General features: G+C 35.3%; 1 protein-coding gene across 1 annotated transcript in view; it reads left to right on the top strand.

The window, feature by feature from the left end:
* LOC150098756 (transmembrane protease serine 9-like) overlaps positions 1–17,590 on the top strand; it is a 197,288-nt gene that overhangs the window by 39,201 nt on the left and 140,497 nt on the right. The window contains exons 9-10 of the mRNA XM_090405745.1: positions 8,131–8,264; positions 12,496–12,700. Coding sequence (XP_090261871.1) covers positions 8,131–8,264; positions 12,496–12,700 — 339 coding nt within the window. The remainder of the gene's footprint in view (positions 1–8,130; positions 8,265–12,495; positions 12,701–17,590) is intronic.

The following is a 17,590-nucleotide window of genomic DNA, read 5'->3' as shown; positions in this document are numbered from 1 at the left end:
AAAATAGATACTACAAACCTGACTATTTTAGAGAAATTAATTTTTATTGAATACATGCTTCAAAAATCGGTTCAGAAAACGGGCGTTATGCAGTGGATGCAGCATTTTGATTAAAAAACTACTTATAGAGAAAAGATAGACATTAATTTAGAAAGTAATCCCTGTTTATAGATTATCCAAAAACATTTGATAAAGTAAAAAAAGATATATACATTATTTGATATGTTAAAAAGAATAAACACACAGCCTACATATTATTTTATTACAGGCAGTACATAATATAATACAGTACAAAAATAATGAAATAAAAATAAATGAAAAACTATCTAAAAACTTTGAGGCAATACTTTCAGAATAAAGGTTTACAAATTTAAATATCAGTAATAGCAAATGAGACACATTTATTATATATATATATATATATATATATATATATATATATATATATATATATATATATATATATATATATATATATATATATATATATATATATATATATATATATATATATATATATATATAATTTTTATTGATACGGAAACATTTAAGAACAAACAGAAAAAACGACGAGATATTAACAATTCGTTTTATACGAAAACATGTTACTGTCGCGATAAAGAAGTGGGAAACTGACCCGAGTAGAATATTACCCTAAAAGCTGGGGGGGGGGTAAGATGACAACATAACGTGACTCTCTTTCCCCATTGGTTGAGGTACAAACCATGCTAGCCAGTTACATACGATCTCGAAACAAACTCGGGTCGAAAATCATGTGAACTAACTACAACCAACCATAAAGACTAATAAGGGGGTATAAATTAAACTACTTTTAATAAGAGAGGAAATAAAACATGTATTAAAAGTACTTTGGACCTGATTAAAACTACGCTAGAAACGATGCTGTCACTTGTGTATGACGACATACACGTTGACCTCACAATTAAACCAATTATAAACTGTTTAATCAGACTGGTTATAAAGCAGTTCAAACCATGTCCAGGAGGGGTGAATTTAAATTATTTTTTTTTATAAGGGAGGAATTAAACTCCCCGATTAAATCTTCTCCACAGAGCTACCTAATTACTTCTCCGCACCTGTACGGAGGGGTAATTGTTAGCAAGTGGAATTGTGGGTGATGGCTAGAGATAAGATAAGGATCACATCTCTCTGTGACGTTATGATATGCCTTTTGGTAGGAGTATGGAATTCTGGGTAATTGTTTGCATGCAATTCTGGGTGATGGATACAGATAAGTTAATGATAAGTGACGTCATTGAGCTGTTGATGGTTAGAGTGTGTTATCCTTGGAATTTCTCTGGTGACCCATTCATCTCTGATGTAACGTTGTGTCTTTGGTTCGCGTATGGAATTCTGGGTGATTGTTAGAGATAAGATATGTGAAATTGATTTTTTGTAATTTGCAGAAGTGGATTCTGGGTAATTGTTTGCATAGGGAATTCTGGGTGATGGTCTGTTGAACCCAGTTGTCGATGATGTCAAGTTGTGTCTTTCGGTTCGAGTATGGAATTCTGGGTAATGGTCAGAGCGTGGAATTCTGGGATGTGTCCCCCATCTGTCAGTGACATGAGGTGAAACAATTTAACTAAAGTGTAAAATTAACACAACCTTGCAAACAAGTTTAACTATGATTTTTCAGGAGAGACAGCAGTTTACCAACAAGTATATGAAAACACAAAGAAGGAAAGGAGTCCAATCATTTCCTTTAGACACAATGATTGTTGCCCCCTCAGATAAAATAGTCTGGAGAATCATTGCATATTGCATATTTTTCAGAGGAATGAACTTTCTTTTTTTTTAAAAAGAAAAAAAGAAAAAGTGTGCCAATTTTATCAGTTCGTATATATATATATCGTATATATATATATCGTATATATATATATCGTATATATATATATATATATATATATATATATATATATATATATATATATACACAAATATATATACACAAATATATATATATACAAATATCAAATGCTTTGGCATTTGATATTTGATATATATAAACCAGCAATTTTAATATACTGTAACCGAAAAAAAACAGTGAGTAAAACATTGTTTCAACTAAACATTAGGTCTGACACTATACTTTTCTTGTTAAATCCTCTGCAACAAGTTCCAATCATGATTCTCCAGACTATTTTATCTGAGGGGGCAACCATCATTGTGTCTAAAGGAAATGATTCAAACACTGGATTGGACTCCTTTACTTCTTTGTGTTTTCATATACTTGTTGGTAAACTGCTGTCTCTCCTGAAAAATCATAGTTAAACTTATTTGCAAGGTTGTGTTAATTTTATACTTTGGTTAAATGAGACTTAGAAAGACTTTATTGAATTCGATAGATTTTTTATTTTGGGACATTTACGAACACTATGTGAAGACACCTTGTGTACATCTGGTGACAAAGGAATACATGGAAACGATAAATGTCGAATTCTGGGAGCACATCCCAAATATCCATGCTCTGACCATTACCCAGAATTCCATGCTCGAACCAAAAGACACAACGTGACGTCACCGGCAACTGGGCTCAACAGACAATCACTCAGAATTAAATACGCAAACAATTATCCGTAATCCAAATCTGCAAATAAACAAAAATCAACAAAGTTATTTATCATAACTCTAACCATTACACAGAATTTAATACGCAAACGATTAAGCAGAATTCCACACTCGAACTAAAGACACAACATGATGTCAGAGATGGATGGGTCACCACAGAAATTCCAAGGATTCCATACTCTAACCATCATCAGCTCAATCATGTTCCTTATCTTTTCTCTAACCATCATCAAGAATTCCATTGACCAACAATGATTACCCAGAATTCCATATTTGAACCGAAAGAATGACATCAGTTATCTAATCCCTAAATGACGTCATGGTCTTACCGACCAATGCAGTCACATTTTCTTATCTTATCTACATCTTGATCTTGTTCATAGTGACACCCATACTACTAGTCTGTCTTACGGTAAGGGATGTATTGTCTGATTCTGAGTTTATCGTCTGGATGAAGATGAGTTTCTTTGATGACGATGATGTTTACCTGATTTTTTGTGGCATATTCCTTTAGTTCTAAAATTTTATTGTTCGAGCTGATAATCTGTACTGATGTGGGTCTTCTGTTGTGTCTAGTCATTCAAAAATGCTGACAGCATTATCTGAGTGTGTTTTAGAATAATAAAACAACTGCTCTCCCATCAAGCTGATGGGAGAGAAGTTGTTTCCAGTGGTGGATTTTTTTGTTGATTAATTCTTATTAATTGAGATCTCTGACCAAGTGTGAACTATATGCAGTCTCTAGTTAGTGGGCATGATCTCCCACAATTAGCATATTTCGCTGTTGCATTTTTGGCTTTTTACACGACACACACACACACACACACACACACACACACACACACATATATATATATATATATATATATATATATATAGGACAAACCATATATATATATATACAGATGTGGTGGTTGGTCCTTACTGATTTCAACTAATATTAGGGGATATAGCGTTTTGTTTGCTCTATACATATCGCTAACTTTAACTGGGTTGAAGCCTTTGTTTTGAAAATGGGTTGCAATTTCTTCCCTGGAAATGGACTCTGTTATTCCGTGAAGTACAACTATCAGATATTTCTTCCCGACAATTTAGAGCAAATGTATAATACAGCAAGTTGCTATTGTCAAGAAATTTTATAAGCTCCCGATAGTCTGTAAATTTGGGTAGAATACGCAATCTTTTATTCGAGATGGAACTGAAAACATCTTCCAGTTATCAGCTGATGCAGATGATTGGTAACTATGGTAGTCTGAGGTATCTTCTTTGGCATCAGAAGGTGGTGGGGGGGGATGGGGTTTCCATAAAGTTTGATCCAACAGCAGTTGGTGTCTTAGAATTTTCCGAGTCGAATGGATTGATTATACACGTGGACGAAGTCCGTCTCGTCTGTTTGATATTCTGCGGGTATTATATATGAATACTACTTTAAGAAAATACAATTAAATTGATCTACTTCTGAATTATTCTCACTGTAAATTGAAAACGTAATACACCAAATATGAAATCAAGATGCGTGATGACGTAACACTAAAATATGAATATGACTAACGTTTTAGCATCAGATATCAATATTTATTCGAATGCCAAAAGTTGTGCTTTCATATAGAAGTAAATAAATTGTGTCAGAATATGAAATTATTATTTCATAATCAAGAAGATTTTCACTATTTCTATGTAAATTATACTTGACATCATGTTTTCTCGTAGTTTTAACAAAATTGGAAAAACAAAAGCAGTCATTCATGGATTTAGCAACTTTTTTTTTCTTCACTTTGAAGAAAAGCAATACATAGTGTATTACACCGTAAAAACTCCTATTTGTTCGCACCATGAGTAAAATGAGGATGTATATAGGCCGCTTTTAAAATGTTGCCGTTTACGATTTATCGCATTTCTCTTTAAAATGTTTTTCACTGTGATGCACTGAAATTCTTACTATGATACAGCATAAATGAAAATATGAATACAATTTTGCAGTTACAACAGTATATTATGAATCATTAATTATTTTTTACTACTCTCTCTCTTTCTCTCTCTCTCTCTGCTGAAATTTAACTTGAAACTTGAAAGAAACCCCTTTTTATTACATAAACTATCTACAAAGAAATAATTTAGTTAATCAATCTAAAAAATACCGTATTTGTCGGCGTATAAGACTCCCCAGGTATAAGACGAACCCTACTTTTCCGAACCCAAAATTAAGAAAACACATTTGATAATTTTTTAAATATTCAAAGCATATTTAGTAATTAAATAATATTTTAAAGATACATACTAAAAATTATGCATCACTTTCATTTTCAAACATATCACTTTCTTCATTATTTTGGTTCCTGGCATTTTTGGTCTAATTCGTTCCGTCTTCTCATGGCCAACCCTTCTCTCTGCATGAAGCTGAAGCAACATTTTGCTTTTCCTCTGAAATTGACAATGTTCATTTCTCTTGCAAACCTTTTTGCCTCATATTCAATAAGCTTGGTTGACACACATATCCCACTCTGGCACTGCTCCATAATCCAAGTATTAAGCCTCTGCTCCAAGTGTGCCCATTTTGCTGGTATTCCTCTTAAGGCCCTCTTCTTTTTTGGCACTTGAGTAGTTGTTCTTCCTGTTTTTTCCACTGTCTAGTCATACGCTCAGCTCAGTGGGAGGAGATCCAAACTATCTCTCTGAAGCTTTATTTCCATGTTCTTTTGTGACTGATGACTTTTAATTTGAATTTTGAAGAATATGAAAATAATTTTTTTTGGACATTATTATGGGCTAGTGCTCAAAAGTTTGTTAATGCATTAACTTTTCGATCGACACACGGTTCGGGGGTGTTAGTCGAGCTCAAAGACACCAAAATGCTACTCTACTAATGAGTTTCACACGTATGAATGCTTTCGGAGTTCTGATTGGTTATTCAGAATCAGCCGTGAATGACGTCATTCGACAGTTTTAAAGAAGGCTAGTGATTGGCGGTAGCCTGTTCGCGGAGAGTACTGGCAGTTTCGCCATGGCAACTGCAGGTCTCTCAACCCGTTCACCCCTCCTCGTGTATAAGACGACATCTAATTTTTGGTCTAAACATTTTAGAAAAAAGTATTGTCACACGTGTCACAGGCTGTTTGAAGATCTCTCTCTCTCTCTCTCTCTCTCTCTCACACACACACACACACACACACACAAATATATATATATATATATATATATGTCGTCGGTCATTACTGATTTCAACTAATATTAGGGGATATATAGTTTTGTTTGCTCTATTCATACTGATAAATTTAACTGGGTCGAAGTCTTTGTTTCGAAGATACGTTGGAATTTCATCTATGAAAATGGATTCTGTTACTCCGTGAAGTACACGGAAAAATACGATATATCTGATTAATCCATCTGATTCTTAATTCCCAAGACGGAGAAAGAAATGCAATTCCCTCAGAACTACCTCCCTGTTAGCCAGGTTTCTTTCATAGACAAAGTCGCTGAATCCGCAGTCCTCTCGCAGCTTCAAGAAGCAGCAGAAAATGCGCAAATTATTCCAGGTAACACTTCGGATTAAGGAAAGGCCATTCTATAACACATCAAATTTACCGAATTGTTGACACATATCAACAAAGGATTCGAATGGTTACAACACACTGGTGACGTCGCCAAAGAATTTGACAAGATCTGGCACTACGGTCTAAATTACAAACTATTCCATGCAAAATTCCCAACACATCCTATCTTACTCATGAAATCCTCTCTCAACAAATGGAAATTCAGAGTTAAAATCAACGAAATCAGATTTACAGTAAGACCGATCACAGCAGGAGTTTCCTCCAGACTCCCTGCCTAATTCCCCTGAAAGACCTATCCTAATCCCCCTGCTTATCTCCATCTACATGGCAGACCCTCCTACTTCCAAAAATGTTTTCTACTATCACCGCTGTTTGTGCCGATGATACATTCATCATAGCAAGATCACTTCGACTGGAACTAGTCACCATGCACTCCAAATTTCAGCCAACGAACTCGAAAAGTGGTTCTCCAGGTAGCAAATCTCCATCATCCGAAAAAAAAAATAAAGTAAAATAAAATAACTCATCGGTTCTCTTCATCATCAGACCATGAAACCAAATAGAAGCTCTGCATATTTAATTTAAGATTTAATTAAATATTTAAGAGGTAAACTAGATAAACGTCTGCACTTCAGGATGTACAAAGATTTCATCATCACCAAAGCTAATTGGATTACTGCCCAACTCCATTCCTTCTTAAACAAAAATAGTCACCTAAACATGAAGAACAAGATTCTACTTTACAAAACATTGGTAAAACCTACGCCTCACCAGGCTGGGGACATAACACTGAATGGAATATCAAGAATCTATAAATAATCCAAAATAAATGCATAAAGATGACTCTGAACACTCCCTGGTTCGTCAGGAATAGCCAGTTACATCGCGACGCCAAGATACCAGACATAAGCCAGTGAAGGTTGGTCGATTGGTAGAGCCTCTGCTATTAATCGCTCGCAAAAACTTAAGCAAGTTTGAGGGCGGTTAGCAGTTAGAAGAGGATTAATCGTTCGATACTGTTGGCACACTCTCCCTCGATGAGTCTTTGGACTCGCTGGAGGTGTCACATAATAATAATAAGAGACCCTTCCTAAAAGCAACTGCTGCTGAAATGTTTATCACAACTATCGACAATCACTGCAACCGATTAATCCATCAGACTGCCGACTACACCCCTGGTGACTGCTCTAAACATAGAATAACCGAAATCCATTCTAGCAGACACATCATCAGCAACCGTTAAAAGCTCACAAGGAAATGGGCCAAGCGTCCTCAACCTGCCACTCTTAACGGCTAATAATGTTGACATATCAAAACTATATTTTTATATAATAACTACAAAGGAAGTTTGCTGTTAGAATTAATGACAAAGAAAGATTGTTTTTTTTTTTTGGTGTTAATGTTAATAATAACTACAAGTTAATATAAACTATGAAGAAAGATCACGGATAATATATTATCTACAAAGAAAAATATGCTTACGTTATTTATAAAAATAAAATGGATATAACTTATTCTAATTTGCATTTTAAGTGTGTTTCCAATTACCAATTATGCCACGATGATATATTTAAAGTGTGTGGCCCAGTGATTTATTTACTTGTTTTGTGTCGGCTTGATCATTATTCGAAAAATAATAGAAATCGTTTTTTTTTTTGTCAGAAATAATTGTAAATGGGTTGTTTAGGAGGACAATTTACTAAGTGGGCCGACAAAACTTTGTATCGGTAGACATGATACAAAGTTGAGAACTGAAGTTCAAATTCTTGTGGAGATTGTTCGTCAACCGACATTAGCATTACCAGCTGAAAACGTCTGTGTTATCAAATTAAAAGTGGTCGACTCTAGAGCGTCTCACACCGAAAAAATGAAAATTAACATTCCACAGTCTATATTTATTTAGTCCACCTTTTAACCGTATGTGTTAAAATAAACAACAAAATTATAGTTGATTGTTTTCTTAAAAAAGTCATACGTTTTATTTTAGGAGGTGACAAAGAGATTCTCAGAGAAGTCAAGTTACCAATATATTCCAACGTGGAGTGTGGGAGAATATACGGCGCGGAAATACCTGAAAGTAAAATGTGCGTAAGAGGAGACATGGATATAGGTGATTGTGAGGTAAGGGAAAAAAATAAAATATTTAATTAGCAGAAAGCATTCCTAAGAAACACATAGGTGCAGAAGTATTTAATTTAGCAAATTATTATTTTAACAATAAAAGTTTATCATTTTGTTTCACAAAATGATAAACTTTTAGAAAATGAACAAGAGGTGATCTTCATCTTATCAAATTCATAATGATTCAAAATTCAACTAGCTAAACCGTGAATGAATTGGGTATTCATTCGCTGCAGTAAGGAAAAGGAGCAAAATTTACTGTATAATTTTTTTCAGTCATGCAGCATTCTAAAACAAAGTGATTATTCACAAAAATTACACTTTTTTATTTTATTTCGCGCATCGCTCGATCTAAATGTATAGAGGGTTGCTAATGTAGCAACAGTATTATTTGTTCCACAGTACCTTTTAACCATAAAGGTACTGCGAAAGAAATAGTATCAAAGGAATAAATGGGAAGCTACAGATGGCACATGGAGTGTAGTGAAGAGGAGGCTTATTTTACGCGCGCGCGCACACACACACCCTTGAAAACATTACTAAGTTAGGATAACGAAAAAATAAGGTCTTGCCTGTTCCCTCATTTCGCATTCTAGTTCATCGCATGATTATTCTATATGGATTTTATTTCTTTGGAATTACAGCCGAAATAAGTTTAGGCTTATGAGGCCAGTGCATTATGTCGTTTTTTAACTGTATGCATTCATCTAGCTGGTATGGTTGTTTTAACTGTTTTAAATCCCGACATTGTTGGGCTGGGATTTTCTGGCAGGAAACCCCTGCCACCTCTACATGATTATTATATCAGGGTTAGACCAATTTTGATGCTGCCAGTCATTTTGATATCACATGGAATGTTGCTGAGTTAAAAGTTCAAGGGTCAATATATCCTTAAGATTTTTTCAATGTATGACAGCCAATTGTCCAGAATATTCGTTTAAGATCTAGTAGTCATGATTGCATGCATTGCCATTAGTGAGTCTAATCAAGACCACTATTAGCAGTCCTATATTGGGAGTGGAAGGAAGGCAAAGTCGTTCCTTTGCGTAAAGGTGGCTCTAAAACTGCGGTAGTTAATTACAGAACAATCACCATCTCGGGAGTGGTGGTAAAATTAAATGAAACGTTGGTAAAAGACAGAATTTGAGAATGGGTGGATCAGAATATGATACTCGGTTGGAGCCAAGATGGTTTGGATAAAGGTCGATCTTGCCTTTCACCAAATTTAGCAATTTATTAACTTTTTATAATAGAGTGGCATCTGAGTTGCACAAAGGAAATGGCTACACAGGGTACTTCTTGATATTGCTAAGGCTTTTCGCAGGATACCCCATGGAATACTGTTGCGCAAATTGGAGCAGATGGGTATGGATACTAAACTTGTGATATGGATGTATGGCTTGGAGAGATACCAGAAGGATGACGTAGGTGAGCAGTGGTGTGCCTCAGTGCTCTGTGATTGGGCCGTTATTGTTTAATTTGTACATAAATGATATAGGAAATGGATTAAAGTTGATTCTGATGATGTATAGTTTGATAGCGCAATAAAAATCAAGCTGATATTGAGAATTTGCAGGATGAATTAAATAAACTGGCAAAAGGTAATGGATGTCAGTTCAATGTGGAAAAGTGTAAAGTCATGCATTTTGGGATTAAAAGAGTACCAGCTGTGTACTACATTGATGGAATGGTATTCCAAGAGATTGATGAGGTTAGGTACTTGGGTGTGTTGGTGGATAGGGAGATGAAGTTCAGAGAACACATTGCTAAAGTGTCCAAGATTGCACATAGGATTACTTGGTTATTGAAGAACACACTAACATCCAGAGATAAAGAGGTTTTTATTCCCCTTTATAAGGCGTTGATACTTCCACATTTGGATTAATGTGCTCAATTCTGGTCACCTGGATTCCTTGGAGACGAGGGTTCAGAGGAGAAGGTTCAGAGAGGAGAGTAACTAAGTTGGTGAGTAATGTAAAAATGCTCGCTACATTAGTAGCTTGAGTGCTTGTCGAGTGCAGAGGGTGGTAGAAAGGCAGAGAAGAGGGGAAATGATATAAACATTTAAATTGCTAAAAGATTTTTATAAGATTGATGCAGGTGAAATATTTCAGCTGTGTCATAATAATGGAAGAACAAGAGGTCCTTCCTGGAAAACCTCGTTCTTACAAGGATGTGAGAACGAGGTTTTTCGCCTGGAGGACGGTGAATGAGTGGAATGCATTGTCTGGCTCAGTTGAGAGTTCTCCGTTTGTAAATAAATTCATTCAAGAAGAGATGTGATAGATGTTGTTTTGATAGTTTGGATCTCCCGCGATGAGTCTACTGACTCCATGAAAATACCCGTAATAATAATAATAAAAATAATATATGCCGAGCTGGGTAATATGAATGATAGCACACCTCCTCTTCAATCAATAAGTCGTGGTTTCATTTCTCTTCTTAGGAAAAGAAGAGAACTGAAATCCTTGAATGTAATGACAGGAAAATCATAGCAGGCGAACCATAATATCGGGTATGTCCCCCCTTTGGTCTCTGCAACCTTTGAAGGAGGCTTTCCACCAATGTGCCTCCATTCTTCCATGAAAGCAGCACTGAGTTCGACGACAGATCGAGGATGAGCTGATCTGGACCTCAATCACAGCTCCAATTCTTTCCATTCGATGGGGATGAGGTCAGAAATCTGCGCAGGCAGGGCATTCGTTTAACATCCACCTGTTCATATTATTCCATAACAGCTGCAGCTTTGTGGAATGGGCATTGTTTTCTTTAGAGTAACATGAGTCCATTCCATAAAATCTCCACAATGTTAGGCAGCCTGATTATCCAGAATATCAAGCCATCGAGCCGCCTTCAGAGAACCATGGATAACGACCAGTAGTTCCACTCCAAACCAGCTGAATGCACCCCACACCATTACCCTCTCGCCACAAACTTTACTGTGGGTACAATACACTGTGGAAACGAACGTTTACCAGGCTGCGTTGCCATTAGGCTGTGAATCTCAATTCATCGCTCCAGAGTACTGTTTTCTGCTGAATGACATTTCTGAACCGGTCAACTATCCAATTCGAAACCTATTTAACACGATCCTGTCTCTGTCAGTCATTTTCGGCGGCTGCCCTGGGCATTTTCCTGCAATAGTGATGAACGTCTCCATTTGTTGATCACATTGCCAACCTTTGATTTTGGATGCTCCAGCTGAGCGCTAATGGCACGTATGGACATGCCACCAATGTCCCACGATAACACCTCTGTCGAAGTCACTGAGTAAAAAACATCGTCTTGCCATACCACCTGTATTCAACTGCTACGATGAATTTTCGCTTCCTACAATCTTCACACCCATTTTTTTTATTAACAAACCTGGAATGTTTCATAACTTCAAATAACAGGGGTGTCCGTACAATTATTGATAGATAGTGCAATTTTTTATACATCAATAAATATGCAGCAATCGATCATCGTTGTTCGAAACCAAACAAACTCTCTTTCTAATTCTTTCTTCTCTCCTCAGTCCCGCTGGTACTGCAGTTGTTTTGGACAAATGATGTTTTGTATTTTTACCAGAACAAGAGCAATCAAACTGATATATTTCTTCTCTTCCTTTAGCCTAAAGCATTTATGATACTGGCGTACTGCATGTTGAATATTCTTTTGTATTTAAGATCACTATAAATATTATGGGGAGAACACCGAGACCAAAATATCGTTAGTATGAGCAAATTTATGTGTTAAATTAGAGTGACATAAGTCCGCACTATGTTTACTCGCTAAATGAGAAATGTGATTTGTTAAAAACTTCAAAATTTTTTCACATTTTGTTTATTTATTTATATCCACCCACGAATGTTGGCGACTTGTGACATATTAGTACAACGTGTGCAGGAGTCAGTGATCAGATAAACCAGAAATCCTGGTATGGAGACGAAGGATCACTTGCTTTTCTTTTGTAGTAAGCAAGGTAACAGTGCAAGGTAACATTTGAAGATAAAAATCACCTTCAGATTACAGTTTTCTATCCCTCTGCAAGTTTCAAGCATTTCTGATTTCAAAGAATATCCTACAGTATCTTTACAGAAATTACTCCAATCCATTCAAGTTAATTGGTGCATTACTGTCTTTTGAACACTAAAAACTGTGATCTTATCTAGATTATACTCGTATATGAAATTGGATATTTATCATATGCTAATATTTCAATATTGGCACTTTTTTTCCATGAATTTAGGACGATTCTGGTAGCCCATTGATTATCGAGAATGAAGAAAAATGGTACATTGTTGGAATAGTATCCATGGAAAAAGGATGTAGAAGAGGGAAATATCCAGGAATGTTTACTAGAGTTTCCATGTACTATTCATGGATTAAGCAACATACCGAGGATGCTCCTCCCTGCAAGAACATACCATCTCCCGTATTACCTAATATAGCAGGTAAATAGTAAATAGATGGAAAGAGAGAGAGAGAGAGAGAGAGAGAGAGAGAGAGAGAGAGAGAGAGAGAGAGAGAGAGAGTTCTTTATCTTTGATAAGCTTGATGTTAATTTACAATTTTCTTGAATACAGATGCTAATTATTTAAAGCATTTACTTATTCTTGTATATTAATTGTTGCAATTCATTAAAGAATTTCCTTTTTTTTCAGTAGATGCTCCTTAATATAAGATTAAATTTCTACCAACGCAATGGCCCTCTTGAATTACGTATGAATAGAAGATTGTGCACAGAGATGTGCATGCAGTGTGATTTTGCGCTCGGGAGACTTTGAACTTTTCTGACGGGATGGTGGAGCAGATCATTCCATCAAAAAAATTCAAGGTTTCACTGAACGCCTCGCTAATGAGAAAAACATTTTATGTCAACCCCATTGATAAAGGGATAACGGTATGAATGGACAGCGGAAACACTCCACTCTACTTGCCAGGCAGTATTTGGATTATCAGAATGACCATTTGAGTTAGGGGTGGATGATTTGCAAAAGAAGTACGGATCGACAGTTGGCATTTTAGCATCTCAAATAATCGGAAAACAAGTTGAATCGTGACTGCACAAAATGGCAAAACAAGTCGACATGGGAGAAAACACCCTCCACCCCCTAATTTTCTGTATGAACATTTCCAACTCATTTACATTTTCTATGTCTAAAATCAGTGAATAAAGATTAATACTTCTGATATGCTATGCACATATCACGAGTTAGCTTTTATTAAGTAAATAGTAATCTTTATGTCTGAAATTTTCAGAAACTTCACCATTATTTTTTTTTAAAATTTATTCATTGCGTGATTCGTGATGTTGTTCACGTCAGTCGCGTCTGGTGTTAATTACAAATAAGTAATGCAGTAATCTGAGACAACTTCCTTTAGGGACTTTTAAGCTATATGCATAAACTGCGTGCGTGCGTGCGTGTGTGTGTTGTGTGTATGACAACAAAGCAATTATAATGCAAAATGAAGCAATGAAGCAATCATCAAAAAGTTTAATGAATTTCTTGGCATTTTGCAGAGGAAGTGTTGCATAGAGAAATACGCTATAGATATTTCCATAGTTTTATTAGTAAATGATACAAAGAGAGATTACTAAGATTATTTTTATTATCTTTCTATCTAGTAGATATTATGATGGTTTTGTTTCGGTTAATTTCATACATATAGATATCTCGCATGTGCTGAAGTTCATCACAATCATTTATCTTTACTAATGAAATCCTTTATTAATGAAAAATACTCAATACTATTAGTGTGTGTGTGTGTGTGTGTGTGTGTATGTGTGTGTGTGTGTGTGTGTGTGTGTGTGCACACGCGCACATGCGCAATACGGTCCATTCCTCTTACATAATTCCAGATCATGGTTATTCGCTTAGAGTAAAAAAGAAGGACCGATAGTAGACATGTAGAAAACAAGAAGCAAAGTGATTTGAATTTTTAATTCCCACCTCATCCCAAGGATTGTTCAGCATGGAATCCTCAAGCAAATTTATAGAAGTCGTTCTTCATTGTGATAGTCTGCAAAATGTAAATCTTGTGATGTTTGAACAGACTTTGTATGTGGTTGTAATGTAATCATATGACACTCTATGACTTTTTGTTTTGTGATGAACTGATTTTCTTCTGGCTTCTTTTCGATTCAGAAGAAAATTCCTGTGTAGCCTGCAGTGATGAAGTTTGTTTTCATGACAACAAACTATCAAGAAATATTTGTTATGAGTTCGATTCTGGTTGCCGACTAGAAGAACTATTTTTAGACTTGTCTTGGGTAGGTTACCGAATTAGTCGATTCTTTCACCCTTACTTTTGACAGTACCACATTTCGCTTGCTAGGGATATGAGGTTGAATGAAACACACCTTAACCAGTTCTTCCATTGTCGAATGAAGAAGAAGTCTTAAAGGGTTGGTTATAATAAAGAACAAATATTATGGAACAAAGGTGTGACGGTGAAACGACTTGTGACACTACCTACCTACCTCTACGAATATAAGAATCATCATTTACAAATGGAAGCTTCTGAACAAGTAAAAATTTCCCCTCCTAGAATAACTCTGACTTCCAATCTTTCATAGTGAAAACATTATCGCTGCCTCAACATTCAAGTAATTATGTTTCTTTTTCTTCCAATAAGTTACTTTGACTTGTATTTACTGGTGATTCTGTAAATCCAACCCGGCTATTGAACAGTATTCTTATGTTTGAGGTAGAGATCCAAAGCATAATCTAAAATCATGACACGGTACAGGAGGGAATTAATTTGATGGAAAAGAGGCCTATCTCTCGCTAATTCACTTCGGTTTTTTCCAAGACTTCTGTGCTTGCTTTGTGTGCAGATATTTCTGTGGTCACTTTTCTAATCACTGGAACTGGCATTGGTAATTCTCTCACTCTCCTCGAATCTGTGAAGACACGTCATCATCATCATCATGGTTTCGTAAGTGTACCCAGAAAACATATTTTACTTCTTGTCCCTTTACTGATCTCCTTTACAAAATCCTTCACCCCCGTATGTATTTCCTAAAGAGTGCAAATGGGTTCTCGAAATCTAAATTTAACAAATTTCTTCTTTTTTTTCAACTTTCTGTCCATCCAAATACTATATACAGGTTGAACATCCTTTCTTGTATGAGATTACCGTAAAGAATAATTTGTCTACAGTTGACCCTTCATGTTCGAATTAACTCAACTTCCTTGGAAAAAGCTCAACAAGTATTCGAATCACTTTCGATTCAAGGTTTTCTTCCAACTCAAAGACCGTCTAGTTGTTCCACTGTCTGCAGAAGCTTTGTAGTTATTAAATTGCTTAACATCAAATAAAATGATTGTCTGGCTACTAATGGTAGATCATTGCACAACACATAACATAAATGACTTCGAAGAAATGAATATTTTAGAGAAATGCTAATGATAAATTTTGTTAAAATCGGGAAATGTACTCTTCAAATGAGAATTCTCTACTCTTAGGGATAAATAAGTTATAGTTTGATTTCTTCTCTAAAATTCATCATGTTATATGTAGCTATATTCTGCCTTATGCTTTACAAAAAAAAAAAAAAGAAGAAAAATGTGGGGCGGGAAACAAAAAAAAAAGATTAACTTAGAATTTATCTACTGTTGTCTTCAAGAAGAAAATGTTAATATTTAAATCAGGTCTTTGATAGAATTTCGAAAGATGCCAAAATGAATCGCTTTAAAGAAATTTTGGTAGAGGACCATTATTGAAATTCATACTCACAACTTATGAAGTGCTAAATGAAATGTTTGTCTTACTAAATATAGGAAGAGCCAAAGGCTTCAATTCGGCGACGTAAAATTATTTAAATTAAGTAGTTTCTTTTTCGGTTGTGAAACAATATGGGATGTAATATCCCTTAATTTAAATAATGGTTGTCTTACTTTGCATACCATCAAAGAAATTTTCTTTCTTTCAGACTGTGGAATACCAAACAGGTGGCCACAATCGCAAGTTGCTGGTGTGATAGAAACTGAGCCATTTGAATATCCTTGGATGGTAACATTTGTTTTTTTTTTCTTTTGTTTTCTTTTTTATCTTCTTAAATTTGAAGATTTATGAAAAGGATGTTAAACAAATAATATATTTAAAAATTCATAAATAAGACGTCAATTTAAGTAATAATTAAGTGTATATAATGTTCTATAAAGAGTAATTAAATAAGTAAGCCTCCAAAGCCTGTATAACTTTCTTTTCTTTTCTTTTCTTTTCTTTTCTTTCTTTCTTTTTTCTTTTTTGAAAACTGGCAGGCAGCGCTACCTCTGGAGGAAATTTCTAAAATTTCCACAATTTGCAAAGGAATATCTTTTTTACTATTTTTTCCCCTGACTATCTGGAGAAAATGCAATCCTATTTGCCTGATCCCGAGATTGATTAATCCTGACATCGGCAGAACAAAAAGGGTGATTGAAATTGTCATCTCATTTGCCTTTTACTTAGTACAATTTATAATCAAATTCGAAACATTTTCTGCTCAGTTCAGAGTTAGTTAATCTCAGACTAAGACTGCAGAGTTCCCTTCCATTTTCTTATCACCGATAATTTCATTTAAACAATGCACTTGGTTGCCTTTCTATTTACTGTTCCTGAAACTTTCTTTACGAAATATTTCGAACGATGTTTAAATATCCTTCTGTTATAGGCTCGTATCTATTACAAACGGAAAATTCTCGGTGGAGGAGCATTGATTAGCAGACGACACGTCCTTACAGCAGCGAGCATACTTCCCGATTGGTGAGTTGTAGAAACCAGTATTGAAATTATGAAATTATTAAAAACACATTTCTCTAGCATGTTATAATTTTATAATATATCGTAAAATTGGGTAAGTTAGCTCAATGGAAGTGGCGACTGCATCTTCTGCGCTTTGCTGCACGAAGTTAGACTACAGTTCGAATCTAGTCACTGACTAACTGGAGGAACTTTTTCTAAGCCTTTCTTCAACCGGTTTCCGAGTTAGTCGATTTCTGGCAAGGGCAAGTGGGTTTTTTCTTCCCATAAACTCAAGAAAATCGACCGTATAACCCACATTATTTCAGACAGCAATATATCTTGTAAGAATTTGGTACCACGAGATGTCAGCACTTGTTTGCCGGTTTCTTATTTGGTGGCTGTCTATAATTAGTGATAGACATGGGCCTGCTATCTCTGATTGGCTGCCCGTGGAGATTGAACGACCCACTCAGGCTCCGAAAGCTAAATAGGGTTAAAAGCCTCGCCTACTCTCTGTAAGGGAGTTGGCGAGATTATTATTAGTAATTATTATTAGGCGTTAGATTATTATTAGTTTTATTATTTTATTAAAATTATGTAATCATTTTATC

This window comes from Typopeltis vanoorti, chromosome 15 (assembly GCF_054136105.1).
Source record: "Typopeltis vanoorti isolate ZY-2024b chromosome 15, IOZ_Tvanoo_1.0, whole genome shotgun sequence".
Classification (NCBI taxonomy): Eukaryota; Metazoa; Arthropoda; class Arachnida; order Uropygi; family Thelyphonidae; genus Typopeltis; species Typopeltis vanoorti.
This window is presented reverse-complemented; position numbering and strand designations above follow the sequence as displayed.